A 26,456-nucleotide genomic window follows, 5' to 3' on the forward strand; every position below is an offset into this window, starting at 1 on the left:
GTACACTACAGCACTGCAGTCTGCGAGTGATGGCTCCTTAACCAAGCAGCTGTAATGATTCACCTACACTGGACCTTTGCCTTGACCTTTTTCCTGGAACAGTTTCATGTGAAATGCCTGAGAAATAAAAGAGTCAGCATTATGACTATACAGAATTTCAACCTAAATGACTTATAACAGAAAAATCTGGTCCTGAAAGGGAAAGTTATAATAATCTTTACTGGTACTGGAATATGTGATCAGAGATAAGCTGGTTTAGAACACCTCTGCCTATTCAGAACACAGAAACACATTTTTGTGGTGGAAAGCTACCCTTCCTGTCTTAAAAACTAATGTGTGAGTGAACTTTAGATTAAAGGAATAAGCAACATGCTCAAAATAATAGGTAGGGTTACTCCTCACTAAACGGGAGGGAAGGAAAAATAAAAGCCTTACCAGTATCTTGTTTTAATTTTTTTTAATGACTAAGTGTTACAAAACCAAGCAACCATGAACAAGATAATTGTACACATACATTCAGTAACTTCAGATATGTTAGCCTGTAACTAAGTTGTGTGATTCGACCTCAATACTTGTTCCCTCCTTACTTCTCCCCCTCTCACGTGAAGGAGTCATAATCAGTGCAGCTCTGAGCTCCTGCTCAAAGTCAGTAGGAATATTTTTGTTAGCTTCAGTAGAAAATGTAATAGGACAGACACTGAAAGAAAAAACTTTTCTGGCCTCTCTTTTGACTCTCTGTACCTCAGTGTTTGCTTTCATTGTTCAAAACACTTTTCCTAACTATCAGATTAGTGTTCACATTATTTTTCCTTTTGACACAACAGCTTATTTCAAAGGCTGTTACTTGATTCAGACCTAAGATATATATGATCCAAGATGTGCAACTTACATTTATAATCTAATAATTTGATAGTGCAAATAGAAAACTAGCAATTAAGTAGACAAAAACAAATTTCTTCCAGGACAACTCTGTTCAATCCTCACTATTTCAGAGAGACTCCTTGGTAAATCCTGTTGAAAAACCACATTATCTGTTTTGTGTTATTCCTTATGCATTTGATTGATCCCATGAAGGGGAACCAGTTTTTACAATTCATTGTGTTGAAGACCTTGAGAGATTCTGCTGGATAAGTCTTGCAAGTGCTTCTTTACCTAGCAGAAAAACAAAACACATCACACAAGTTTTAGTAAAACCAGGAATTACCAGTATCATATATTCATATTTTCCTGTCAGTACATGTGACACCAGCGAAGAGCAGAGACCAGGGAGATTTCAGGCATTTTAGAATGAGGTCTATAAAAGACAATCACGCATATCCTGTATAAACATGGAGCACAGGCATGTCTTGAACAACTCCTATGGGAGTCATTCAACTTGCATGAAAAATCAGCACTGGATAATCTACATACCCTCTACTGCCAAGTTAAACTTTCAACATGTATGTACACTGGATTTATACAGACCTTATATCCTAGTTCTTTTGTCTTTTCTTCCAGCATGGCGTATTTCTCTTTGTTTCTGTTCAGATGATCCTTATCTCCAGTTCCCTCTATGTGCTTCAGTTTCTGGTGTGAAATCTCTAACTGTTTCTGATAATGATGGTGTTTTTCAATTTTTGCTTCGAAGTGTTTCAGCTCCTCCTAAAAGAAATACACACAGTTTCATAGGATTTTCTTTGCTTTCTCTTTTCTTGCCAAGACTATTTTACTAAGTCAAGAACAGAAAACTTCTTCAGTTCCCTGCTTCTTACGAAGATGTGGACAATATATTATCATCACCACCCAGACATCTAATTTTGAAAGCAGGTGCTGAAAACCTCCTACCGCAGAGTCCTCAAACAGACTGCTGATGATGCTAGGAGATGATAGCAGTGAATGCCAAATAAAAGTTTATATATAAGAATAGTGGACTGGAGGGAGGAAGGCAGACAATTTTTTAAAGAAGCCTCTTTTCAAAATCTGATCTTAAATCTGCTGTTTTCTGCTCAGACTTAAACTCTGTACTCAGAGTTAACATCTTTATGTGGAAAAATATCTTTCAGTCAGAGATCTAACTGCAATCCTACTTACCCGAAAAGATTCAAGTTCTTTCTCCGTGAAATTGGCTGATTTGGCCATGTCCCACAAATCAATCACTCTTGGTTCTTCAAATTCTAAACAAATATGACTAAATGAAAATCTGGACACAATGCTTTCATACCCAACTTCCATGAAAGATGAGCATGCCTTCTGACATACATACACACACATAAATATATTAAGCACTGCATTACTTGTATGCCCATTTAGATGAAATGGGAGAAAATCCAAATACTTAAAACTACAGTACTGCTGTAGCAAGCATCTGTTAAAAAGCAAAGAAATCCCCAGGAACGGAGTAACACTACTGCTTGCCCTGCATGTTGTCTCACTTACCTACCCTTCTGGGGTTGAGGGCACAATATCCCTACTCATGTGGGCATGGAAGACACAACTATGCCCTTTACAGGGTGTCCTACTGTCCTTCAATAGGCTTTTAGTATTGGCGTCTGAATAGAACAGGGCAGTTGTATCTCTTCCGCCTACTGTGGTCAGACCATGTACTGCAATTACATCTGATTGCTTGCCCACTGATTTTAAAGTTTTTAAAATGCACATTGACCCCAAACAAACAGAAAACCCTCTGTATCATACCACTAGTTGCATCGTATCCCTGGTGACTGACTTTACGCAAACGCTCAAATCCCTGATTGATGCTTCTTAGCTTGTCTTTGAGTTCCCTGTGTTTGTTGTGCAAGATTTCCTCTTTCACCAGGTTCTCTTCAGGGTTAATAACATTTTTGTGGATATCTGTTGAAGAAGAAGTGTGACCGTGAACCAAATCCTCACAGATCAAAAGCTCCAGAAAAAAAGCCTAAATCTGAGGTGAACAAATGATTGTAAGTTCTAAGCATTTGAGCTGAGTGTAAATAAAGCATCAACACCACACTTTAAGAAGCAGTAATTACTTTTACAGGTCAATATTAAAGACTAATACCCCTTAGTGCTGCAGAGGGTAATATTATAGAAATGCCTTTTAATTCCTACTGACCATCAGCTAAGATTTTAGTAAAGAAATGTTCTTATTTCCTAGGTTAGAAATATCCCAAGGAAATGGGATAGGGATGGTTTATGAGTCCTGAGCCTTCTTCCGTGGTCATTTCACAAACCAGCAGGCCATTGGATGTTGAAATGCCTTCCAGCAGCTTCCAGCTTGGACTCTACAATGCAAACATCAAACTGCATATAAGCTTTAGAATACTCTGGCTCTAATGATTTTAGCTGGCATTAGTAGAGCAAGCTGGATTCAGATCCTTAATGCTTTAATATACCATGAGGTGCATAAGATATTCAGGTATATCCTCTCGGGCTCCCAGCTGGTGATACAAAACACACATGTTCTGCAGACCTTAGGACGCCATTTTGCAGCAGTGTTATCTATGCTTGCTGTATGATTTCCAGTTAAGTACTATGCCATCATTGCTAATCTGATGGTACTGTCCCTAGTTGAAATGCAGACAGAATCAGAGAACTGGAATAATTTTCATTAGCAGGCAAGATTTTTGGCAGCTAATGCAGAACTAAACCCAGAAAGTATCTGGAAATGTCAGCATCTGCACACAGTTCTGACAGAAATGTCAGACTTCGGGAGTTTCAAAGGAACTTGGAAACAATGGAGGCAATGGGCACAGAAAACAGTTGTACTGATTTCTAACTGTCTAAATAAAGTTTAGGCACCTTCTGTTCTGCTCACAGTCTCCAGCAGAATATTGTATTCATGGATCTTTTCTTTGTGATGCTTAAATTCTCGCCAAAGCTTATCCAGCTCTTCATCAGAGAACTTCCCAGAGGACTTGGCCTGAAAGAAACATGAGCTCATTATGCCTTCCAGGCCAAGTGCTTTTAAGTACACTCAAACAGCCAAAACTTTTTCCCAACACACTTAGAAAAATATTAAACCCAGCTTTTCCGTAAGATCTTTTGTTTTAAATCCCTTTATATTAGTATGAGGTCAGGATTTAGACATCAATGGATACGGTGGCTTTAATCATGTCAAGAGGAAGTTTCCTTCAGACTTATAAACCTAGATTTGCTATGGGCTACCAGTGAAAAGTGTCTGTCATTTCTATGCCACAGGAAAATGTTTAATACAGAAATAAGGGCCACTGAGCTTCACATGCTACTGTAAGGGGACTCTTTGCATGATGGATGCAACTTGATATTAAGTACTGTCTTTTAATCTTACTCTATTGGTAACTGAAGATTTTATCACTGCTGTGCATTTGCTCTGCAGTGATTTGTTCCTCACTAGACTACTTTTGGCAATTAGGGAAGCACTGGTTAGACAGCAGGAGCACTACCCACAAATCTTGTGACCTATTTGCTGCAATAAGTGATGGAAGGTGAATGTTATAGATACCTGTTCAGCCCCAGACTCTTTTTTTTGCTTAGGGAATATTTCTATCTAATGCACTTTACCATTCCCCAAACCACATGACATCATGTCCCTTGCCAAAGCTATACCCAGTTACAGCAACATTGTAAAACCCAGCAATTATTTTTCTCTGCTTTGCTACCACTGCAGTGAACTGGTGTAAGAATTGTTTGCTTTACCTGACTTCCTATTTCTTAAAACTTAAATTATTTAATTCGCAAAGAGTATGACTCTTGTCAGTTTTAATTGCCTAGACTGACAGTTTATTTTTTATATGCATTAATGCAAATTTTGGAAATTTTCATTTGAATACCAGGTTGGGAAAATTCTTATGTAACATCCCCCACTATACATTTCCCTTTTAATCAGTGTATGAAATGATTCTATTTTAAATACAATTTTTTTAAAAAAAGCCCAGAAACAAGAAAACCAGGAAAATCAGCATGAAGTGTACTACCACACAGTGTAACAGTCCCACAAAGCGAAATTGTGAGTTCAGTGAAATTTAAGGAAAAACTGTCTCCAATGGATCCAAGATTTTATCCTCCATGCAGACTGATGCAGGACCTTTCTTTGGTAAAGAGAACCCGCCATGCCTGGTGACCTGGATGCAGATGGCATGCCCTGAGAGCACAGCTTGGCCAGTACTTAAAAGCAGAGTAATAAAGCTATTCAAGTTAGGCAGCTCCCAGAATACACAGATAGTAATTCAAAGAAGAAACACTCTCCAGTTCCTAGAAACCTTACTCACCTTGCTCCATAATTTTTCCAGTCTTGGATCACCTAGTGTATCACTTTCTGTACCATCTTTAATGTAGTTGGTATCAACTAGTTGAGAGTCCTTCTTTCCATTCATTCCATATTTAGTCATAATGACTGCAAGAGAATAGAAAATACAAAAACAGTAAAACCAACTACAGATGTATGCAAGATGAGAGACTGACTACATCCTTGCTTGCAGAGCTCTAGTTTGCAGCTCACACTGAAAAAGCTAACAGAAAACACAGCGGTCTGGGTTTCGTGAGCTCTTCTGAAAACACTAGGAGCAAAGGAATTGGTTAGCCTCCTGCAGCTCCTTACTGATCTCCAATGAACTCATGTGTGCTCAGTGTCTGGAAAGACAACCTGTTATTTCATGGTTCAAACATCAACACAGGTGTCCAACCATGCATGTGTCTGATGCAAAGTTTAAACTTCTTCTGCAAAGATATGCCTTACCATTTAAGTTGCGCCTAAGTTTGGCTTCTTTCTCTCCATCTTCATCTAGCCCTTCAGCCTTCAGTTTTTTCCAGCTTAGCTCATCCTTTTCTTGTATTTTTAGATCACTGTGCAGCTCTGCCAGTTTCACAGCAGAGAGCTGAAGCTAACAAGAACAGAGAAAGGTTTGTATTCAGTTATATGGAGTCATCTCTTGCAGCAGTGTTACCTCAGAAGCCAGTATGGACGCACAGCTAGTATAGCACAGCATTTTTTCTTTAATGCTATGTATCCATCTGAATTTAAGGTCCTTAAGGTACGAGTTTGTGCATACATAATATCTCTTGCTTACAAACATGGCTATGCCCCTGCACAGCAATGTTAACAGAGCCATCATGTTAATGATGTTCTAAGATTCTGTGAGTCTATGATCATCATCTGGCCTCTCTCAGCTCTTCAGCTACTTGGATGACAGTGGAATTAAGTAAGGTTTAAAAATTTGTGTCTTTCTTTGGTATTCTTTCAAGTAATTTAAATAGGATTTTCCTTCCACTTTTAACAGGACTGCCTTCTAAAAACCATTCTACCTTAAAAATGTCCAGTAGAAACAACAAAAAATGTAAAAAAAAAAAAAAAAACCCAACAAAATATTCATTAAATCAATTCAGTTTCCCTAATTCACAAAAGGCAGAACTGACCCAATTTCTCCAACAAGATGACATTACTCCCATGTGTGCAACAACAATACTTGTGGACCACGTCCTAAACCTATAGATACAGTGAGCTGGTAAATTTTATTTGTGATTATGGTTTTGGAGGACTCTGAGGATAGTCCTGCAGGTCAAGGAGCCACTTCACCAGCAATTTTTACTATGTTCAAAGAGCAAAAATTGCTAAGATCACTTCTTAACATGGTTCATGTGCATTAAAAACATACAAAACCTACAGGCATTCCTGTCCCATGTAAAAGAACAAAAGGTAAGACATTGAGGCTGAAGCTACTAAAAAAAAAAAAAGTAAGATTTCAAGGAATGGTAGGTCAGCATGAAATTTTGTGAAATACAAAGAAAACAGGAATAGAGATAATGACTAATATAATGTTGGCTAAGCAGCACTGCTTTGGGACTGACTTCTGAACTTCTGTATTTTAGACAGTTTAGCTCTTCAGTTTAAAACAAAGAAATATAACAAACCATATTAAAGCTTCAGAACTTCTTTTTTTTGTGTGTGCATCCTAATTACAATCAGCCAGCTTCTAGGAGCTCAGATCCAGCTCTGAACCAGCTGGGCTCATCTGTCCTAGGACAAGCTTACGGGAGTTGCCATTAGCATCAGATTACAGATTATGAAAATTCTCATTTTCAGTGAGGAAGCAGTATGTTTAATAAACACAGACTCAGAATTCAGTATTATTTTTAAACATTAGGCTGATACTGAAAAGATTTAGCCATCCACTTGAGTTTCAGCAGGTTACTTGATTATTTTCAGCTAATGCACTAAACTCCTACTGACAGGAATTCAGGAACCTATGCACATTATTGCTTCTGATTTCAGCTTAGACTGTCCAATTAATTAGTTTTGTGCTACTGAATATAATTATTTCACTAAGTTGTTTTATTTTCCGGTATCTTGCACTTGGCTTACTGAAATAATCTTCTAAAATCTAGAGTAGTTAGAACCACAGGCAAATATGAAATTTATAGAACCCATTAAAACTTCTCATCCCTCTAATACTAAAGCAAAGAAGTATTTCTATTGTCTTCTTTACCATCTGCTTTTGGGGAACTGCTTGACGGAAACTAAGCACTTAGAAGGAACCACTTTATTTATGATTTTTAGTATGTGCTAAATTAAAAAAACCCAAACCTTAATTGTGCATTTATTTGCTTTTCTGGAACTGGATGGGCAGAGTGTAACTGCTGCAGTGGCACTAAGTAACAACATTGTGCTCAGCAAAACATTGCGCCCTGATCTGTCAGGAGAAAGACTGGGTGAAAAGCTTGCTGTAAGTTCTGAAGAAAATGACCAACCACCTCAGCAGTTCTGTGCTCTAATGTCAGCATCCAACTGGCATGTATTTAATACAGAATCATAGAATCATAGAATAGTTAGGGTTGGAAAGGACCTTGAGATCATCAACTTCCAACCCCCCCATATGTAGTTAGGTTGAGAAGATCCAGTATAAAAACCACCATCAGTAACTTGTATAACAATTAATTCAGCTCCTAAGTACTTCAAAAATAGGAAAATACTATTTTAAACGTATGACTTCACATCAAAGACACATTACTGTATAAAAGATTACACAATGCTGTTTAATTCTCCACAGTCAGTGCAATCTCAAAATATAGTTTTCTGTTTTCTAAAAGTTCCAGAGAATATCAGAAATTCTAAACATAAAGTTTGGAGGCGTCATCAATCAAGCATTATAAAATCTTAATAAAAACTAAGTAAATACATTAAGTCTACTGGTCCTTAAGAGAAAAAATAAAGTATAATCAAATCTCTCCCAATTCCAATAATGTTTTTCTGATTCTCATTACAATTCACTGCAAAACTCAACTGTCCTTTTAAATATTGTAAGTCCTTTCAAACCAGTTGGAAGCCTTTCGCTTGTCCCATTTATGTAACACAGAAGTGAATACACAAGCTAATTTGAAGTATATAGCTCAAGCACTGCTTCCTTCAAGATCATCTCATGTAAGACCTTAAATGACATCATATAAAAAAACGTCAACAGGTAAGGCTCCACATTACTAACATAAGCTGTATGTTGATAACTAGAAGCAGAGGTGAAAAGCTGAGTTTAATGATTAAATAACAAAGCACCAAGTTCCTTACACTCATTCCTTATTCCTTATGCTGCCTGGATATTAACATCCAAGACAGATACCTGGCAATTCTGGGAATAAGCACTGGAAATCAAGTTGTTTGCTGTTCACCTGGCTACAGACATTATGTGCATTATCATTACCTATGCCCTCTCTTCTGAGAGCAAATAGTTCTTTAATTTTTTAGGAACAACATGTCCTAAATTCTGGAGCCTGGGATGGCCAGGAAGCTGGAAGCCCTGATAACAAATGATGCTAGAACTACATCAGTGGCAACAATCAGCACAGTGGATTCCTAGAAACCAGTGGGCCAAACCTTGTGAAACCTACGTAATATTTGTCATTGGTTCAAATAATTAGACTTAGGGTCTAAGAAAAACTCTTGTATTAAAATCACTTTTTAAAGAGTCTCTATAAAATATCTATGAAGAGACCCTGGAGGAAGATCAAAACCTCCCTCCCCCAGGGAAATGGGAAGGAATTCCAGCTTGCCAGCTCCTGGTTCCCACTAAGTAAGGTTTTGGGGCTTTCTGAAGGACTGCTTATTCAGTTGTGTGTTGCAACACTGAACTGCAATATCTATCTTTTATGTCAAAACAAAGAAGTTCTTCATTTTCAGTACTATTCTCCTTCATTAACAAAATGAAGAAAATAGTTCAACATTTGTACTCACAAATATTTCAAAGCAGATCTAACACACAGGCATAGCTTTCCCCTTATTTCAGACCTTGTCCAGACTGAAAAATCACTTTCTAAAACACAGGCTGGGTGTCAACTGTATTCAAAAGTGAAATTTAGATGGTCACAAATTTAGTTCAAGTAGTTGTTGCCTCTGTAAAATCTGGTCCTCACATGTAGAATTTACTAAAGCTTAGTTCTTTACTCTGCAGTTACCTTCAATTTACATTTTAGCATCTTAACATAGGTGATGTAAAGCACCTCTGATGTGAATTTCAGAAGATCTAGGTATGAAAATAAAAAAAGACTAATTGGAAAAATAAGAGGAAACTAACAATACTATGACTGTAGTTTATGTCTAGTATCCATGTCGTTTCTTCTTCAGCTGTCAGGTCACAGCTGGAGTTTCATTATCACACACTGCCCTATGATCTCTTATCCTTCTCCCTTTGAGGGAACAAGTAATTTTGATACCTTCTGGCATGCTGGAAGGCAACACTATCACAGGAGTTCTATTTTTATACTAAACCCAGGCATGTCCTGCTTCTAACTCAATAGCTCAGGCTGGGGAATGTCCATCTATGATAAAAGAAATCCAAAATATTAACTATATTCTTTTGCCTGAGAGAACTGACCCTTTACCAGCCACAACCCTAACTTCCTTGCTCCACAATATTCACCGGCTGAATATGGGTGTGCAGTGTGCTCCTCCCCTCCTGTAGGAGCTGTTCTGCTTGGCTGTAATTAAGTATTTCCACTGTACTTGAATACTTTTACTGTATTTTCATGTTAATTACGTATTTCCTTAGCTCAGAGTGAGAGAAATTCAAGTAGCATTGCCAGAAGTAAGGCTTTCATCTGGGAATGATGATACCTGCATGTGTATCACTTGGTATAAAGGAAGGTGACATAACCACCAAACTAGAGGGGTTTTTACTGTGCAGCAAGCTACTGACGTGTGCAAAGCAGGAACTAAGGCCTTAGGAGATACGGGCGCATCGTGCCCCTTAACAGAAGAGCTAAACCATTAAAGCAGCAGGTGCAGAAGCCAGATCCTCCATGGTACCAGGGGTTTTCACTCTTTTCCACTTTCTGGGCATGTGGTATCACTGCTAGATTTAAACATGGGAAGAGATACACTTCCCATGACACAGACATACATAGCAGGAGAGGGGAAGGAGATACCCCCTGAGAGAAGACCTTATCCAGCACCGAAGTTCCCAGACGTCCGGGAGCTGGGCTGTGTGGGATCTGAGCTGCCCGTCAGGCCCAGCCAGACCTCAGAACCAAAACCAAACCAAAGCCACCGCAGCCCGGAGGCCCACCACCAAGCCGGGGCCTGTCGAGGCGATGCCTGGCCGGACAGCCTCGGTTTCTCCTCACACACAGAAGTCCCCAGCTCCAACAGCCGTCCGCTCCGCTTCTCCTGCCGTACGCCATCTCCCGAGGCGGCTAACAGGGAATGAGTGTCCGCACCAGCCAAACACGACCCTGGGTCCCCCTCGGAGCGCCGCCATCGTCCCCACTCCGTCTCACTCACCCGCTGCGCCTTCTCCCAGACTTGGTTCAGCCTCAACACACGGAACTCCCCGGCTTCCCGCCGCTTGGCTCCGGCGGCCGCCAACCCCTCGTTGGCCTCCCGGGAGTACTTCCCGGCCTGGGAGGCAGCGGCCAGAAGGAGCGCGGCACCGAGAACCACCAGAGCCCGCGGCGCCGCCATGTCGCACTGGGCGGGGAACTACAACTCCCGAGCAGCCGTGCGGCTTCCCCGCCTCAAAGCACCGGGCGGCGGCCGCTGAAATGCGGGTTCAGCGCCCTCGTCGGCAGGGAAAGAGGTGTTTGTATAGGGAAACAGGCTGAAAATCCAGTTTAGGTCGGAAATTTAGTGTCTAGTTTGGGGTCTGGGTAGCGTGGGAAGAATTAGGTTTGAGCTGTTTCTTTTCAACCGGCTTCGTGTCATTCGCTTGAGTGTTTGCTTCATAAAGCGTGGAAATAACGGTGATTGTGGCACTTGTGAGTGGTTTGGTTGGGTTTTTTTTTCTGCAGCCAGTAATAACTACAGCAAACACTTTCCTGCAGCCTGTGTGTCCCTCAGGTGTGTGAGGAAAGGAGGACGTGTTGGGTTTAAACACCACCCCTGTGATCAAATGAAATTGACAGATATTAGCCAAGTGTTCAGGAGTATACAGGAAAATAAAAGGCAGCTCAGGAATCAGGAAAGACAAGAATGGGGACCAGCTCCCCAGTACTCCCTATGAGGCGAAGAAGGTCTTTGTTCTCTCTTGGAGGTGGTACTGGAGGACACCACAGCCCAGGTTAAGACATAGGTTTGGTGATGTGGGGAGAAAGAGGACTTTGAGAAATGTAATAACAAGTAGATTGGGTTGTTATTGAGAGGTGATCTATGGGAATGCTGCTGAGGTTGGTGGTGTATGGTGAGTGCAGCTCTTGGGCAAGAGGCAGCCTCCTTTTGCAGTGCTTCCTCCTCAAGTAGGAAGCCAAAAAGTGCAGTAAACAATGGGAAATCTTTCGAAGAAGTCAAGCTACGTTAAGAAAAAACCCATAATGCCGTGAAAATTACCAGTATTTAGTCCAGGGTTGGTATATATCTGCCCCAGTTTTTAAAAAATCTGCTAAAATTGAATTCTGCTATGAAAGAGGTGCAGGAGAGGCAGAGAACATTGCCTCTGAGTGTTTCTGAAGGGAAGGCAGTGGAGAAATCTGTTCCTTCTCCTGTCTTCTTATCATAAAATCACATAATAATTAGGGTTGGAAAGGACCTTAAGATCATCTGGTTGTAACCCCCTGCCATGGGCAGGGACACCTCACACTAAACCATGCCATCCAAGGCTCTGTCCAACCTGACCTTGGACACTGCCAGGGATGGAGCATTTACAGCCTCCCTGGGCACCCCATTCCAGTGCCTCACCACCCTAACAGGAAAGAACTTCTTCCTTACATCTAACCTGAAAGTCCCATGTTTAAGTTTTGACCCGTTACCCCTTGTCCTATCACTGCAGTCCCTGATGAAGAGTCCCTTTCTAGCATCCTTGATCAGTCCTCTTCTGCATACTGCAAAGCTTGTCTTTGGGTCTTGGGGTCTTTGGCATAGTAGGGTATTTCGGTATTGAGCTTGTTTAGCAAGGCAGTGGTGAGGTTACTTTCCTGAGCCAAGCTGGTAATAGACACAAAAGTTCACTTCATAAATTCACCTCAGATCTCATGTGTGACCTTGAGCAAATTCCAGCATAACTCTGTAGTACTGTCAGCACCAAGCCTTATGCATTATAAATCAGTCCTAAGAAAACAAATAGATTGCCTAAACTATAATGAGATTTCTGAAAACAATGCCCGGAGGATTTTTACTGGACTCTCATTTTTGCCTTGTAAGATCTATAAACAGCTCATTTTTTTCTCCTCCATATTTTCCTTAAATCAGTGAAGAGATTCTCAATCATATGAACCTAGAAGCTGTTACCATAAGGCTAAATTGCAGAGTAAAAGTATTGCAGTGTACTTTGCATTGAAGAGCAATTAAAGTGAGCATTGAATTATACACTGAAGTTGTCTTGGGTTCAGTCATTTTTTCTCCTTCTTAGTAGCTGGTGCAGCGCTGTGTTTTGACTTTAGGCCTGGGAACAGAGCTGATAATGCTCATGTTTTAGTCTGATCAAGGACTTTCTGAGCCTCATGCTCTGCCAGGGAGGAGGGGAAGCCAGGAGAAGCAGAGACAGGACACCTGACCCAAACTGACCAAAGAGGTATTCCATACCACAGCACGTCATGCCCAGGATGTAACTGGGAGTCACCCGGAAGGGCTAATACACTGTGGGGTTGGACAAGGTATCAGTCAGTGCTTGGTTGGGCTGGGGGGCAAGTTACTGGTTGGCTGGTGCTGAGGTGTTGTATTCTCTTCCCTTATTTCTTTTATCATTATTATTATTGGTGGTAGCCGCAGTGATTTGTGCTATACCTTAGTTACTAAACTGTTCTTATCTCAACCCGTGGGAGTTGCATTCTTTTGATTCTCCTCTCCGTCCCTCCGGGAGTAGGGGGAGGGCAAGAAGGGGGGGAGTGAGTGAGCTGCCTGACTGGTTTTAAACCATGACAGAAGTATAGCGAATTGATGAAGGGGAAAGAAGGCCCATCAGCCTTACCCAAATCTTACAGGGGTCTCCACATCAATTTTAGGATTTAGATCTTATTTTAGTGTCATTACAGTGTATATATATGTATTGTAGACAAATTCTGGAACAGACGGCTTCGTCTTGTCTGTTATTTGAAGTATTGTTTGAGTTTTCAGGCTCTTTGCAAATAAATTCAACCTGCTATATAACTTCTTACAGTTCCCACTCTTTTTCTTGTATTAAAAGTAGTTGTGCACAGCTTTATGCATTTGTTTGCTTGCATTTTTGAGCTACACTGGGAAAAAAAGCTTAGAAATTGGTAAGGGATGATTTGCCATTAATTTGCTTACAGTGGCTTGCTGGATCTCAGTCTCCAGGGCTCTTTACATCTGTGTCAAGTGACCACTGCTTGATATTCTTCTATATGTCCTGGCCCAAGTGCTTCACTCCCAGGTGTAAAAAGACAAAATAACTGTATGGAGTTCTGTGTAGAGACTTTGAATTTATGTTGGTGTTGATGAGACTAAACTCATAAGAGTGTGCCTTAATGTAAATAAGAAACAAGCAGTGGGAGGTAATGGGAAATCAACTCCATTGTTTCCTATGCACTTTTTTTGTCAAATGACAGGCTAGGAAAATGTTGGCTTTTCAGCCTGGAGAAGAGAAGCTGCATGGAGACCTCATAGCAGCCTTCCAATGTCTGAAGAGGGCCTACAAGAATGCTGGAGAAGGACTTTTCATTAGGGACTGTGCGATTGGAGAAAGGGTAATGGGTTCAAACTTAAACAGGGGAAATTGAGGTTATATACAAATATATTTACTATGACAGTAGTGAGGCACTGGAACAGGTTGCCCAAGGAAGTTGTGAATGCTCCATCCCTGGCAGTGTTCAAGGCCAGGTTGGATGGGGCCTTGAGTGGCACAGTGTAGTGGAAGGTGTCCCTGCCCTTGGCAGAGTGATTGGAACTAGATGATCTTTAAGGTTCCTACCAACCCAAACCGTTCCATGTTTCTATTAGATTCTCCCTTCATTTTTCCTTAGCATGGCTGAAAAACAGCTCAGCTGGATCCTGAAGACTGTGCCAAAAGTGATATAAACGATGGAAGTGTTAAGCTATTTTGGACTCTTGTTTGCATTGGTCCAGACGGCTGTAGCTGAGTTGAGGAATAATCACTTTGTGTATATTCATTATCCCTATTAAAAGAGAAGCATTAAGAAAACACTATGTAGAGCACATTCAGAAGTCTCTTTCTGCCCTTTGCTCACTTGAAAAACAAAATTAGAGAAATTTGGAATGAGGATGACATTACAAAGCAGCAAAAAGATCAGAGAAAATCTTAGAAGAAAGATGGACGTCTAATGGCATTTATGGAACAGTGCATGGTAGAATACAGTGGTAGAATAAAAGACTGAAGCTAATGCTCAGAGGCTTGAATGTGATTTAAACTCATTTCTGAGCACAGTTTCAGGGGATCTTTTTCTTTAAGAGGCAACGTAAGAGCTGGACCAGCTGCTTCTGGCTTCTGTTTTACCAGAATTAGTTCACCATTGAATTTGCACCTTCACGTACTATATATACATCTACAATTTTTTTCAAGTGATAGAAGCTGACCAGCATTTCAAATACTGGGTTTCAGGGCTCTGGAAATGAGAGCGGTTGTGGCCTTCTCATCTCCATCTTCTAACTCAGAAATGTGGTCTAGCAGCCTCTGACTGACCTTTGCTGAGGTAATATAATAAATAGATCCTTTTGAGTTTATCTAGATAGAACAAGTGTGTCCAGACTATAAAAGCAATAATAATTGGTTCTTGGCTATAATATAGATGTGTATTTATAGTCATATTTAGAAAGAAACACTACATAACTCAGGAGTTTTGAGAATGACAAGCAATTATGAATCCTAAATTTCTTGATTAAGAATAGCTATCAGGAACCTATTATATCTGTGCTATAACTATGCTTTTTCTCATTTAAAAGAAGATTAATCAAGATCCAGCACTCTTTAGTGCTTTAGTAAATTAAACGCATCATCGCAGATATCTTGAACAGGATAGTCAAAGGCTGTCTTGATCTTCTCTTTCCATTTGGAAGAAAAGCAGTAGTATAATGTCTTGCTAAAGAATGTAACACCAAACAAGAAAAATAATTTCAGGTACTATATAATTCAGAAGTTCCCCCAGTGACAGATTTCTGTACAGTTCTGCTCTTGTGTATGAAGTCTAGCATTTTTTACTTCTGGATTTTGGGGAGGGCTTTTTAGCAGTCATCCTTATATCTGTCTCCAGGATTCTCTGCATGGGTAACTTTAAGTTCCCTGTCCAAGGAAGCCTACATAATGTGTCCTTTTCCAGCATCAGAAGTTTTAGGTTCTGTTTTGTTCCAAGTCTGAATCATAGGTTTTGTTTGTTTTTGTTTTGTTTTGGGATTTTTTTTGTAATAATTTTGACCATTTAAATTACATTAAGCTGTGTAACTGCTTTCTTTTCCTGAATAGCTTCTTTATATTTGTTGGATATAATTCGGTGCATTCAAGCCGAAAGTTAAACAATGCCAAAGTGAAGAACATGAATTGCATAATGTGCTGAAAAGGTGAACTGGTGAAATGTTTGTTACTGCATTAGCTTCTCTTTAATAGGAATTACTGGAATGTCAAAGAGAACTAACGAGACTGAAATTTATTTTTAAATATGTACTTTCATAAAGTGGAACCTTTTTTTTATGCATTTAATTTTACTGAAAGAAAAAAAAGCAAGTGTTGGTACAATATTACTGTAAAACATCTCTATAACGTAATGAACAGCTTTCTGTTGCCATTGTCTTACTAAAATTACTTCCTTAGCTAAACTGTTTAGGGCTGATGCTAAAGAGAAGAGCATGAAAACCAGCTCATGAATTCTGCCCTTCTAGAAATTATCTTTGTACCTAATTAAAGGGGACCTTGACTTGTTTGGGGAAGAAACAAAATTCTCACTGGCATTCTTAGCTGTGTAGTCAGTGCTCCTGACTATAGCTCTAGATGACTTCTGGCTGCACTGATAATTCCATCTTTCTTTTTTATCCAAGGTTTTTATAGGCTCACTTTTTCTTCATAAATGCAGTGGGGATAGTAAAGATTTTCTAGGTGGAATCTTGAATAGTTTCAATGAGAGAGAGTTTACAAACTGAATAAATTCAAAATTTGAAATGCGAGGTGATTTCTCAAGCACTCAGAATCCAGAAACCATGTCTTTGTTTTATAATCCTGGTACCATCGTGGACTTTATTGTTGTAAGAGTACTTGAATTTTTAATATTAGGTATATATGTATTTTAGTAGACTTTGGGCTTTAAATTAGTATAAAATATACAATTAAAGTAAAATAAACAATCAAGTTGCTAACAGGTATCTTACCTGCCAGCGTCATGCAGCTCCTCTCTGAGATGAAGCCCATCCGTGCAACTCATGGCAGGGTATAGTTCAATAAAAAATGCAGGAGCAGTTTAATGAAACAGAATATGAAATAGCAAGAAGGATTCTGAAAAAATGCCAAGTGCCATGTCCTTGAATACAATATTTAAGTACTGATTTTTTTCTCTTATAAAACTATTACAAATAGTTAATTGTATCTGTGTTCCTCCTGAATGATCTTTTCTGGCATTCATCAATGCAGTGTGGAAACAAACCTGACAGATACTCTCCTTTACATCAGTTTTCTGTCAGAGTGTATCCTTTTTTTTTGTAGGGATTTAGTTAAGGACTCTTTAAAAGTATTGTTGCAATGTAACTTGATCCCTGTTTCTCCCACAAAAATATAGTACAGCAATCCTGATTGCTTCTAGGCTGCTGATTTTCACTGTGAGATGTGACAAGAGGAGGTCTTCTGTATTGAGCAAGTGTGTAAGTGTGTTCATATTTGGCTGTGCAGCCACCTTGAATCGTTTATGCCTCTTGCTTCTCTGCCTCTTGTACTTCTTTATCCTTTTCCCATCCAGCTTTGTCTGTGTCGTTCGTTTTCATACCTTCATGATCTTCCTTCATTTTTAGTGTTCACAACAACTTTCTAAGTGTACCTGCATAATACATGCTTACACCCCTTTGTTTTCCTTCCATTCCTCCTCCATTGTTTATATAACTTTCAAACTACCAAGCAGTAGCTGTACCTTTCAAAATTTATTGGAACTTCTGTCACTCTTTTCCTAAATGTGCAAGGAGAGTTGTATATCACAGTTCTGCATTATTCCAGTGTGGCACAGTATCTTTTTTATATATGTTGAGACATAGAGAAAACATTTTATCTTCTGGTTTATTTGTTATCAGAACTCTTGAAAAGAAGCAGAATGTTTTTCAAGTTACTGTTGTATGGAAGACTGAATGTTTGGTGAGCATCCCTCAAGAGATGGCTTGGTGTTTTAGAGTATTATAAGCTCAGGCATGAATACTTGAGAATATAAAGGGAGTAGTTCTCATTCTCAGTGCTGTTCCTGAAATTTCAGCTGTTTAGGCAGAAAAACGGTCATAGGAGTTGTGGAAAACTGAGCCAAATAAACAGATGGGATCTTCTAGTCCAGCTGGAAGAACTACTCTTCTGTGCCAGGTTCAAATAGAGGATTTCAGAGCTAGAAAAAAATCTACAGAGAAATTCCTCAAGAAGGGAGAGTCTGCAGTTAAGTTAGGAATTAACTAGCCAAACACTGATTTCAGGGTATTTTGTTATCCTTATTGGCTATGAGGCATTCAAATATAAAAAGTTAAGGAGCAGTGGCTGAACATCTGCTCAGGGGGAATGAACTCAAAAGGACAGTAATTGTAGTGGGAGATAAGGCCACACCAGTCTCAAGAATGAAAGCACTTCTCATCACTTTCTTAGCTTTCAGTTATATGACTGCCTGAAAAATAACTTGTTAGTCAGAAGACTTGCTTCTTGCCAGATATAAGCACTATCCAAGTAGAGAAGTGCTGTGAAGAAGAGTTATACAACAGAGGAAGAAGTACTGAGCTTATAAGGTAAATGGTGAGTGTGAGCTATGGGTGGGATGATGAAGTTACTTTCTTTGCTATAGTCTGGGTCAAAAAGTGAGAACACATCTGCACTAGATGTAGCATCCTGCTGTCGTACCTAGTTGTGTCAGTTGGATTCTGGTGGTTCTGCAAAGTTGACTACCAACAAGAAAAGAAATCAGTGTAATTTTCAAGAAAATTGTTTTCTGGGGAATAGCGGTTAAATGAAAATACTGGTTCTGTATAATGTTAAATTTAATATAACTAATATTGAGCATTAGAGATGACAAATCTACCAGCCAAAAATATAAATAAATGGAATTCTAAATGCAAGCCACTTAATAATTTCTATTTGTTTTTCCTATATAGCATCCAAAAAACCCCAAACAACCTTGATCAGAAAAGATGAAAAAATAAAGTGAACAATCAAAAATCTGCTGCACTTGGGAGTGAGTAGCAAAATCCATATGTGCCTGTTTGCTGACACAGGATTAGGAAGAAGGTACACAAGAGGAAATGGAGGATGTCTTCAGGGTTCCCAGAAGAAATCCAAATTATGTATGTATGTATGTATGTATGTAAGTATCTATCTACCTACCTATCTTCACTTGTGCTAAAGGACATGTTGCTGAGAGATGCAGCCAGTGAACATTCTTGCTGAAGACAGCAATGGAGCTTGAGCTGGAAAAAGGCTGTTGTTTTTATACTTCCATTTAAAAGACACTGGTGATCTGCTCAATTAAATCAAATTATAGCAAGCCTAATTTCTTCAGTGTTGTCCTAACTGTCAGGTATCTGTAAACATTTATTACACACAACTAATGAACAAGTGAGAAGTATTCTTTGTCATGTTGTTGATAAAACCTTTTCAAATATCCTCCTTCCATCCAGGCTGCAATTCTGTATGCTTGGTCGGCACAAAATGTGCTCGGAAGGGAAGCTTAGGAAAAATCCTTTTCAGATATTTTCAGGGAGAATGAGGATTACGCCTTATCCTGACTGCCCTCTATATGTACCCAGGGTATGTAGCCCTCACTTTGCATCACATTCTATAGGCTCTTCTGAAATCTAGAGCTAAGCAAGTGCTGTTTCTCTTGAGATGATAATTAAAGTTCATTGATCAGAAGGAAATACTGTTCAGCAAGGAAAATTTGCTGTCAATACTTACCTGAAAGTAAAGTTGGTTTTATTTTAATCAGAAAAAAAATCATATTATGGAGCGTGTATTTAATGCATCCCAGTGCATTGAAAAAATATGGCTATGGCTGAGTAAGTTAGCTATGGCCCAGGATTCCTATTCATCCTCTGTTTTGGGATGTATGTTGTCCAGAAACAACTTAAAATGCTTTTGAGTAGATGCATTCCTTAATGTTCTCTGTCTGCGTGGATTATTTGCAAGTGGTTTCTCCAACTTGAATGGATAATATAGAAATCCTGGTGTAGGAAATACTGGAATGTGTATTAATTGAAGTGAGACTCAATTAAAGCTACACGTTATCTTGGATTTGATTCAGACCTATTAAAGTTCACAGGGGACTTTCTCCCGATTGTTGCACCCTAAAAATGATATAATTCAGCTCTAGAAAATGGGTCTTTGCCATGTTTTGGGTTTGGGTTTTTTTTTTCAATTAGGGTTAGTGATAATATTCTTCTTTTACTGTATCAGGGATATTGGTCACATGGGAATATTTCTGTTCCATGCCTCAGAAGAGCCATGACGGTTGGACATGCATAGTCCTGATTAAAATTCTATCACCATAATAACTTTTAATATTCTATTTAAATTTGTGGCAGCTCTGGAAGTGTCTATCAGAAAAAGACCATCTGTGGGAAAGAAGAAGTAAGTCATTCTCGCACTGCATAGCTGGCTATCATAAAAGAATGATAGAGATGCGTACCCTTATTTCTCCAGGCTTGACAGCTGGACAGAAAAGCTGAGTCATATTAACTGGCTGTTGGCAGGTAGAACAGATTGGGTCAAACACATTCCGTGGAATATGTCAAGTGCACTTAATCTTCACAGAAACTGTAACCAGATTTTCAACTGCACTTTTTGACATAATGGTGAAGAATTTAGACTGCTTTAAGCTACGTTCATCCTGTCATTTATATATAGAAATCCTTTATTGCAACAGTTTTCTCTCAGGTGTGTCTCTGATCCAATATTTAAGACGTTTTTATTATCTCCAAGTTTTTTACCCATGAAGAAGTTGTAATTGGTTAAGCCGTACTGTTTGGCTAAGTTATGGGGATTTCAGAGAATACTTTATATATTCAGAGGTGGGACATTCTCTTCTGCTTTGCACATCAATTTTGTTTGCTAGGGACTTACGGTTTTGCCATGGAGGGCTTCATGTCAGTCCCTGACCTACACCACAGACTGTTTATGATTCTGTGTGTCTCTGCAGACTTGCATTATGTCTGACTAAATGACTAAGGATTTGATCCAAAAGACATTCAAGTCAAAGAGAATTTGTTTACTTACACGGATTTTGGTTAAGGTCTGAAAGGTTCAGGCCTGCTCCCAGTGAAGGGATAGAAAGTTGTCTTTTAGTCTGTGAGCAGACATGATATGGGTTTACTGTTGAATTAATAAAAAAATGTAAATCTAAAGTAGAAGAGTACTGATTAATTGAAAGTGCACAGGAAGAAATGCTGTCACTGTTAAACATGACCACTGAAGATGAGTGTAGATAGTCATGATTTCTGCTGTAACATCATCAGGAGAAATTTAAGGAACCACAGGGACTGGCATCACATCTACTGCTTACTCATTCTGTTCATCTACTATGCCATAAACCCAGCTTTTGATATAGGTTTTGGAGTGGTTCCTTTGCAAAACATTGCCTAGAATATCTGAGGTTGTGCATGAGAAACAAAGAAATAAAGGGGAACCCTCCCAAGAGCTGTTTCTTCAGAATGGTCTTTGGCCACAGGAGGGCAATACTGTTCTATAATAAATTTGACATGCTTTATTTGCTGAAAATCTGGTTTGCAAACACACCTGAGGGGGGGAACAGGGTTGATCATGTTTAACAGTCATCAAAGTCCTATTGATTAAAAAGTGGATTTACGCCTTTAGCTATGTTTGCAGGTGTTGACCAGTGAGTCCTCCCAACACTGCTGTGAATACAATTCCGCTTTTCAGAAAAGCAAATTGCAGCGCAGAAACTGAGAGCTGTGATGAGATTGTCCTGCCATTTCAAACTGAGGTAAGGAGAGCTTAAACTGAAAATGGTGAGAGTCTGAGGGTGTGTGACTTACTAATACTGGTTGGAGTATCTGGCTGGGAAGGGTGGGTCTTATTTTTCTTTTCTTACTTAAGAAAGTTTCTGTATATTTCCCCTGTGGCTGAGGGCATGTTCTTCTATACAAGGACCCACACATAGGAGCAGGACTCTTAACTCAATAGGTTATTGATTCATGCTCTCATTCTTAGCTGGTCAGATAAATCTTTCCTGGAGAGCCCTGCAGGGTGCTTAGAAGATTCTCCAGAGAAGTATTTGGGTTTTGAATCCCCAAAGCAGATGAGACTGTTCAGTGTGCTTTCTGTGGCTCCTAGGTGAATAAGAGCTATCACTGTTGGGTCTTCTGAAAACAAATGGAAGCTTCACTGTTGTCTCTGTGAAGATTAACCTGCTAGGAGTACTTTGAGACTAGTGGATTTAACCTTTAAAGGGAGAGGAATACTTGATTTACACAGACTGCGAATTTAAGCATGAGAATGGTGGTGGGCACCATTGCAAATGTATGTTTGAGTACTTTATACATCACTTAGCATACTTCAAGTATATATGCATTAATATGTAAGTAATCTGTGGAGTCTGGGTATCTCCTGGAGACAGGTGAACTCCCCCAAAAAATAGAAAATGAAGCTTTCTAAGGGCCATCTCTCTCATCTGCATTATTAGTATACTGAGAATGGTCTTCAAGAAAAATTGAAATAATGTTTAAAGTTAGAAAGGCATATTTATGAAAGGTAGATTGCTAACTTGCAACTAACCTTTGAGGTCAACTGGAAATGAAAATGTTTCAGAGAACAAATACTGCTAAGCTGCTGCCCTTTTAGCTTCTATTTCTAAATAAAGGCTCAAAGAGGTCCCCTTCTGAAAGACTGAAGGTCTTAAAGACCTTCTGAGTGGTGTTTTCAGTCTGTAGATCAGACACTATTTCTGATGGGCCTGCAAATGCTTGGTATGGGCCTGCAAATGCTGAGACCCTTGTCTCTACCTTTCCTTTAGAAGTTGCTATACTTCTACTGAATGTATTTAGAGAAAGAAAGAGCATTTGTGTCAGGTATGTTTTAAATGTCAGTTCATTTATTTTATGCTTTACTTTTTAAAGTGTGTTTTCAGCTTCATAATCTGGGACATAATCTTTTCTTTTGCAAGAATAAGTTTTACTGCTTTTATTATTAAACTTGTCTAAGGGGAGCTGAGACAAATCTGAGCTTCAAGGTTCTTGCATTGGCAAGGAGGTAAGGAAGCAAGTCCTTTGCAGTGCTTGTAAACCAAACTTGCAATTATCGCCTTCCAAACTACTGGAGTAATTCTGGGAGTTTATATCTTCAAGTACTCAGAGAAGAAGAGGAATTCCTTGTTGTAATCTGCAGCCCATGCCTCTGACAAAGGGCAGGCAATGATGATACAAATTATGATGTGATTAATTTTTCTCAGCTGAGTAAAGGATTTTTTTTGGCGGGGAGAGGGAAACATAAATTTTGCAATAAGATGCTTAGGTAAGACTCTATTTAAGTTTACACATAATTTAATTTGTACGTATAGATAAAACGTGTGGAGCCAGTCACCCAAGCCTGGTGCAGTTGTGTATGTACTTAGGTAAATTCCTTTCTCACTTTACACCGTAGTCACTGTTTCTAACTGAAGCACTACATTCCAAATCGCATACTTGGCTTTGATGTCTTATCCCTAAATATTGAAGAAGAATTAGATTAATACTTCTTTGAGTCTTTGATTGTCAGTTTTCTAACACTTAAAATATGTAAAAATGGTTAAAGATTATTCCGATTGTACTTCCTGAGGTATTTTCCTATACTCTGCCACACATGGTGTATTCCTACACATATTTTCTGTCACAATTAAGTCACTCAGCAGAAGTCATGAGTACTCAAACGTCAACAGATGTAAGAGAAATGTCCCTTGTAATGAAATCTGTTAATAGCCTCATGCTATATAAATCTGTACAATAGCCTTATGAAGAAGACAAGATATACTTCCTTTGTGACCTTTAGGACAAATCAGCCAAACCAACAAAATACAGAAAATAATGCCCTGCATGGGAGTGAAGAAGGTGGCCAAGCATTGGTAGAACTTTTCTGCTGATGTTTATAATTTTCTTCTGCATTTTAAGTAATTCACAGTGATTAGTACTTCAGATGCTTATTTCTGTCCCGTTTCTGAAAGTTAGTAGACAAGCCCAACTTTTTTAGTTCATTTTAGAGTCATAGAATCAGATAATATGTTTGGGTTGGAAAAGACCTTTAAAGGTCATTCAGTTCCAGCCTCTCTGCCATGGTCAGAGACATCTCCCACTACACCAGGTTGCCGAAGAACCTGTCCAACCTAGACTTGAACTCTGCCAGGGTTGGAGCATTTATTCTTTTTCTTTAATATAGTCAACCTCTTTTTCTGGTTAATCATAGAAATACTTGCAGTTTCTTTATTCACTGGCTTAGGGGCTAGAACAGACCATCAGGGTTGGCTCATCTGACCTCTTGTACAAGCCAGACCAGAGAACCCAACTCCATAATCCCAGCATAAATTCTTCTTGAGACAGGAAATGTGGCTTTTAGAAAGACACTACATTTTGTTTCAGACTTCCAATGACAAACTCACTATATTATCTGGTAAGTCTAATTGCCTTCACTTAAAAATTGCTTGTCTAGCCTGGATGTAATTAACATCAACTGGCTGGGTATGTCTGTGTAGTTGCTCAAGAAAGAGTATCTTAGAATAGCAGCAAAGAAAAACTTTCTTGCGTCTCTTGTACCTGATGCCTTTAGCAGTCTGCCAGAACTGTTCACAGATATTTTTGGTCTAAGCTTGGAAAAAACACACACAGGTATTTGGGACAGAAGAATTAGCATTCACAAAGGCTAACTTTAGCCAAAAGAGTCCAAGTATCCCTCTGTCAGCAATGAAAAGAGAAAATGGTACTTGCAGACACCCAAGCTGGAATATTTAAAGGTAGGCTTCTGATTACCCTGGGCCCTGAAGGTCCCTCTATAAATATCCTTTAGGGTCCACATTGTACACTTATTTTCTGAGAGGTTTCATTATGTTCCCTTTTTCTTTAGTGGCCCTTTGGCTACATGTCGGGGACTGAAGGAAATATACTTCAAGAAAGAAAGGCTTGACTTTTCTTGAAGAATCTGTCAATAAACACAAAAACATTTAAACCTGAATTAAGGGTAGTTTTCTTGCCTCTGCTAGATGAATTACTAGCTGAAGAGTGTTAGGTGATTGTTTACTCTTGTAGGTGAAAGAATAATTGTACTGCTGTAGGTCAATGACCTTTAAAGTCTCTAATAATAAAATTACACAAACTAAAATCACCTCTGACCTCAGTCCAGAGAGATGGTGTGTATTCTTTGTTAAGGCTGTTGTTCTTAGTGAATATTTTTATCCTGTTTTCAGAGTTTTATTGTCATGTTTGGTTTTGGTTTATGCTTTCGTATCCTTTGGTGATGAAAAAGCACATTGTGCGTGGGACTGTTCCTGAGTCTAAAAACATGATAGCACTTTGTCACTTTTCACATACACAAGCCACAATGATATTTAATCTGGAGAAAAGTATTGTTTGTGACCATTGGGGCATATGAATTACAGATTTTTATTGATACAAAGAAGAGTGTGCTTTATTCAGTCAGCTGTTCAACACTGCATCGACTTAAGAGACAAGACTGAATTTCAACAACATGTCGGGCAAGTACTAGAGGGGCATGATTTTCTTTTTCTCTTAGCCTTTCCAGAACTGCTGATATTTTTATCTTGACTACAGTTGTCAGTTTAAAGGATGAACCTTTTGTGATTGGAGCCCTCTAACGTTAGGCAAATTGGTCAGGCCCACTATTTATTTGTGGCTCCTAGGTCCTTCTACAAAAAAGATTCTAACAGGAAGCTCCAAGGCTGTAGAGGTGCTCAACTCTGTACTCTTTTGCAATTGATTTTTTTTCAGCTGTTACTATCATCACAAGATGTAGCTAATGGATCCAACACCGTGTCAAAGATACTCCTTTGTGATATACTGCAATAAGGGGTGCTTATTTCTGTTTGTTAGTTAGTTGTTCCATTGGGAAAAAAAAAAAAAAAAGCAAAAAGCTGCTTAAGTTTTTAATCCTATTACACGGTATTCCAAAAGGTCAAGTTACTGTTCTTTTTAAATACAATTTAATTGAAAATGGACAGTAGCCTGCATCTTCAGGCGTAATGAGGCAGGCTATTGATATGCACCATGTGTCCCTGATTAAAATCAGAAGGCTAGGAATGTTCAGCCAATTAGGCAATTTGTGAGACAGTGGCCCGATTTGTTCGGGACTGTGGAGAAGCAGGTACGCAGAAATATACTTTGTGTGTTCCCTGTAAACAAAAATAAGAAAGTACAAGGTGCTGAATGATGGCCAGGCTGATAAAGCCAATTAATTGGCTGAAGTCTCTTGTTGCTTTTTGTTTGTCCCCCTAGAAAGACTTATCTACAGTAGAAATCTACAGTGTATTTAAATAAATAAATACAGAATATTGTCTCCATGAAGCAAAGAACTATTCATCTGACATTAGGATTTTGCAAAGAACAGTTTCAGAGCATGGATGAAAAATAAAGACCCAAAGACGGTGGTGTAGTTCAAAATTATCCATAAAATTCACTTACTTACAGCTGTGCTGATACAGACAAGAAATTCCTGTTGTTGCTCTCTGTTGTTTGTTTTCTGGCTGTGCTGCATATGGTGAGTTTTCTCCAAATCAGTTGTGTGCTGCAGACAAGGAATAGCATTTACTCATTTTACCTTACTGAAAATAAGCAAAAAGGGGCAAAGTTAGGTCTTCACAAGAACATAATATAAATATATATTTCATGATTAAATGTGCTGCAGGATCTCCAAGAACATTAAGTTGTTCTCTAGAGACAAACAGAAAGTTCAGAAATGTGAGGGTTGTGTGCCCAGGGAAAACAC

The 26,456-nt window shown here is 39.0% G+C and overlaps 1 protein-coding gene and 1 long non-coding RNA gene across 3 annotated transcripts; one reads left to right on the forward strand and one right to left on the reverse strand.

Annotated features, from left to right (window-relative positions):
* Window positions 1–200: 200 nt before the first annotated feature.
* LRPAP1 (LDL receptor related protein associated protein 1) lies at window positions 201–10,905 on the reverse strand. The gene is made up of 8 exons (XM_061376027.1): window positions 10,700–10,905; window positions 5,672–5,816; window positions 5,205–5,329; window positions 3,757–3,877; window positions 2,674–2,829; window positions 2,071–2,153; window positions 1,465–1,641; window positions 201–1,152 (listed from the first exon to the last, which is right to left on the reverse strand). Exons 1-8 carry the CDS (start codon window positions 10,877–10,879, stop codon window positions 1,087–1,089), a joined length of 1,053 nt encoding a protein of 350 aa, XP_061232011.1. The 5' UTR covers window positions 10,880–10,905; the 3' UTR covers window positions 201–1,086.
* A 356-nt stretch (window positions 10,906–11,261) lies between these two features.
* On the forward strand, window positions 11,262–22,744 carry LOC133224517 (uncharacterized). 2 transcript variants are annotated; one of them, XR_009728865.1, is made up of 6 exons: window positions 11,262–11,756; window positions 17,761–18,278; window positions 18,666–18,767; window positions 19,157–19,286; window positions 19,932–20,105; window positions 21,414–22,744. It is a non-coding gene; the product is annotated as an uncharacterized LOC133224517 (long non-coding RNA). The 2 variants fall into 2 exon arrangements; XR_009728866.1 differs by lacking the exon at window positions 18,666–18,767.
* Window positions 22,745–26,456: the final 3,712 nt, after the last annotated feature.

Source organism: Neopsephotus bourkii, unplaced genomic scaffold, assembly GCF_033783945.1.
Source record: "Neopsephotus bourkii isolate Nb327-2 ecotype Australia unplaced genomic scaffold, CSIRO-AGI_Nbou_v1 NB_1686, whole genome shotgun sequence".
NCBI classification, from domain to species: domain Eukaryota; kingdom Metazoa; phylum Chordata; class Aves; order Psittaciformes; family Psittacidae; genus Neopsephotus; species Neopsephotus bourkii.

What these genes read in the sequence shown, in the direction of transcription:
- LRPAP1 (XM_061376027.1), bottom strand. Translation starts at nt 10,879, where the DNA reads ATGGCGGCGCCGCGGGCTCTGGTGGTTCTCGGTGCCGCGCTCCTTCTG. An exon ending in ACTTAGGCGCAACTTAAATG is followed by an intron (nt 5,330 to 5,671) that starts GTAAGGCATATC and finishes ATTCTCTTGCAG; the next exon opens with TCATTATGACTAAATATGGA. An exon ending in CAAAAGAACTAGGATATAAG is followed by an intron (nt 1,153 to 1,464) that starts GTCTGTATAAAT and finishes TTTTTCTGCTAG; the next exon opens with GTAAAGAAGCACTTGCAAGA.